The sequence below is a fragment of the Buceros rhinoceros genome, unplaced genomic scaffold (assembly GCF_000710305.1).
Source record: "Buceros rhinoceros silvestris isolate BGI_N320 unplaced genomic scaffold, ASM71030v1 scaffold35845, whole genome shotgun sequence".
Lineage (NCBI taxonomy): Eukaryota > Metazoa > Chordata > Aves > Bucerotiformes > Bucerotidae > Buceros > Buceros rhinoceros.
Genome location: NW_010414043.1, coordinates 900 through 3,791, shown reverse-complemented (window position 1 = coordinate 3,791; position 2,892 = coordinate 900). Strand labels below are relative to the sequence as shown.

Below are 2,892 nucleotides of genomic sequence, written 5' to 3'. Positions count from 1 at the left end.
AGAGAGAAAAGATGATAAACAATTTACTCTCCGTACAGGTATGAAAGACAGAAGCAAATTATATCCCTTGATAAAAGACAGTAGATACACTCCCACACATTCAGAAACCTAAACAAGGAAAATGACAACAGAAATGTTACAGACTGATCACTCTATCAGTCAGCCTCTATTGAGCCGTGGCCACTCCACTTAATTTCCATGATAAATCCCCATTCAGCAACTTATGCTCTACGGGATTAAGATTTCCAGCTTGTTTCCATGAACAGCAGATGGTGAATGTTGACAGGAAGGTTTTTCATAAAACACTCTGTTTAGATGACAAGTTGTGGAACGGACCTTCAGAAATTATTAGTCTACAGAAAAGGAGTCTCATAGTCCGATTTGGAAAAAAGTCCTAATAGTTTTGCAAGAAAACAAGTAAACATCTCTTTGTCATTGGGGCCCCCAATATCACCCCCTCTGCCTGATTAACAGTTATGAAGCTTGACTGTCACCACTAGATTTTAAATTTAAACAAATCTTTAAATACAGTGGGGCATTTTGCACCCCTCACAGCTAGGTTTTTCAGGCTGTTTGCCAATTCAGACATTATTCTTTCGGCTTGCTCTTTATATGTATTTTCACTAAAGAGAATTAAGGTAACCGTTAACCCCATAACTTCATTAAATAGATCATATAATCACATGCTCTTGCAAGGACACTACTTCTTCTAGCACATACTGGTTCAAGACAACTCTTTGGTTCTTGTGCATAACCTGTTGATACTAGGATTTTAGTGATTGTCTTATGATCCGTAGGGAAGGCGCGTTGCTTTTACGTGACCTTCTCTTCTCTCAGCTAGTAAAACAAGAGGCAAATCAAATTACCGTAAGTTGAGTATGACTTGTTGCAAAGATGAAAAACACCTGCTGCCAGAACTGAACAGCCATGAATTGCCAAGTAATTACAACTGGATGTGAGGGCCCCTTGATTACAAGCCATCCCACTTCACAAAGCTGCGTATGTTCCTTGCCCAGTTACTGAGATCACTTTTCTGCCAGAATGCTCTCCTTGTCAGCAGTGCAGTAGCACCTCTGTCTTCTAAGGCACCTGCCTATGAGTCAGTCTCCACATGGATCTGGAATTGCACTCTATCCAGACATTTTTAGAATTTATCCATCTTCAAGTTATCCAGTGCCCTCTAACCTCCCAAAAAGAAATTCCGCTCTTAATTGAAAAAGAATCTCTCCCCACAGTGTACCAACTCAAATAAGAACAAACTCTTCACAGAATAATCAACATTTTCTCCTGGGTAGACGTTGGACATGCTAAGAAGAGCCCAGCAGACTAACTTTGCTCAACTTGTAAACACTTCCGCATTTTAAACCTGCAGACTCTCAGCACTTTAAATCTACAGCATCTGAAGCGTTCAAAGAATAAACAGGTCTCAGAATACGATTAGCAATTACTGAAAATACATCCCTCCTGAAACAGATACAGAACTGCTGACCAAACCTTCCCCCTTCCCCTCCAGTCGGAGGAAACTTCTTACCTTCCATGCCAATAAGAAGCAAGTTAGAAGTCAGTTGACCCCAGCCACGTTTCCCTTGCTGCTTGTTAATCCAGTTCCAGTTGAAGCCAAGGAAATCCACCACAATCTTCCTTCCAACTGTGTCATTCAAGGTTTGCTGCAGATATAACCTGTATTTTCCCAGACACAGGCACAAATCAAGTATTAAGCTTTGTCACAAACATAAAGACTTATCTCTTCATCTCTTCAGAAAGATTTCAAAACAAGGAGACATAACTCCTAGAGATTTTGTTCTGTCCACGCACCACAAAGATCTTTAGAAGGAAACAGTTTCAAAAAGTCACCAAACTTTGCTGAAAGACTTCCTGGGACAGGAGAGAACTGAACGCTGTTCTTGAACAATCACTAGGGAAAAAGGTAATTCAAGAGCAAGAACAACTCCCTCACAGTGTAGGAGGAAATGGTAAACAGACTGGCCACTATCAAATATCAAACACACTCATGAATAATCCCCAGATAAATGCCACCACTCTAACTCCTATGAGATAAGAGTTACCTCTTCTGCTAGAAGTGCATGAGGGCAAAAAAGGGCTCAGGAAACCCAGCATGTTTCAGTGTCAAGTTACTTTAAAGCCATGCTTACATTTGGACATAAAGGATCAGAGGAATCAAACATCTGTATTAACGATCACACTATTACATACAGGCTACTGTAAGCAATGCTGGAAGAAAAATGCATTTTTAAGCTCAAGGACTGCCTTCTCTCTTGGAAAAAGCACACTCAAAGCCAAGAAAGAAGAGAAAGAAACAGACAATGTAGTATGAGATGTAGTCACACTGAAGAGAAACTCACCCTGTACTTAGATTTGCACAAGCAAAGAAACCTCCACATATCACTTACCTCTCAGCGCTCCCTTTTTGTTGTATTTCTTTGAGTCTACTGACAAACTCAGCAAACTTCATCTCTTCCCTGCTTGACTTAGGTTTGAAGTTCTTAAAATTGGCCATTTTTTTCTCATCATAGTACAAAAACTTGTGTGTGCTGGCACTATACACCGAGAAGTCCCCATTGCCAATGTTTTCCTGGAGGTAGTCCAGGTCCCATTTCAGGGCAGGATAAACCAGATTCGTATCTGTTAGCACCACTGGCTCCTGGAGAGAAACAGGAAGTTTATTGATTCAAAGAATTCTTTAACTTGAGAACGATCATGTTCATTACTGCAACCACACAAACTCTCTTTGAAAATGGCAAATTGGAAAAGGCATTTAGACTAATCAGATACCTTGGTTTGTGGAGAAAACCAAGCAAAACATGACAGGAATTTTTAAGAAAGGGGCAGCCTGGTCCTACAGCAAGGTCTCAGTAGCAATGGGACAGATGC

General features: G+C 40.6%; 1 protein-coding gene across 1 annotated transcript in view; it reads right to left on the bottom strand.

The window, feature by feature from the left end:
- Nucleotides 1-2,662, bottom strand: part of HIF1AN (hypoxia inducible factor 1, alpha subunit inhibitor) — a gene marked incomplete at its 5' end in the record, with an annotated part of 6,406 nt that extends 3,744 nt beyond the window's left edge. Inside the window, 2 exons of the mRNA XM_010136972.1 lie at nucleotides 1,532-1,680; nucleotides 2,412-2,662. Of these exons, the coding sequence (XP_010135274.1) occupies nucleotides 1,532-1,680; nucleotides 2,412-2,662 (400 nt within the window). The remainder of the gene's footprint in view (nucleotides 1-1,531; nucleotides 1,681-2,411) is intronic.
- Nucleotides 2,663-2,892: the final 230 nt, after the last annotated feature.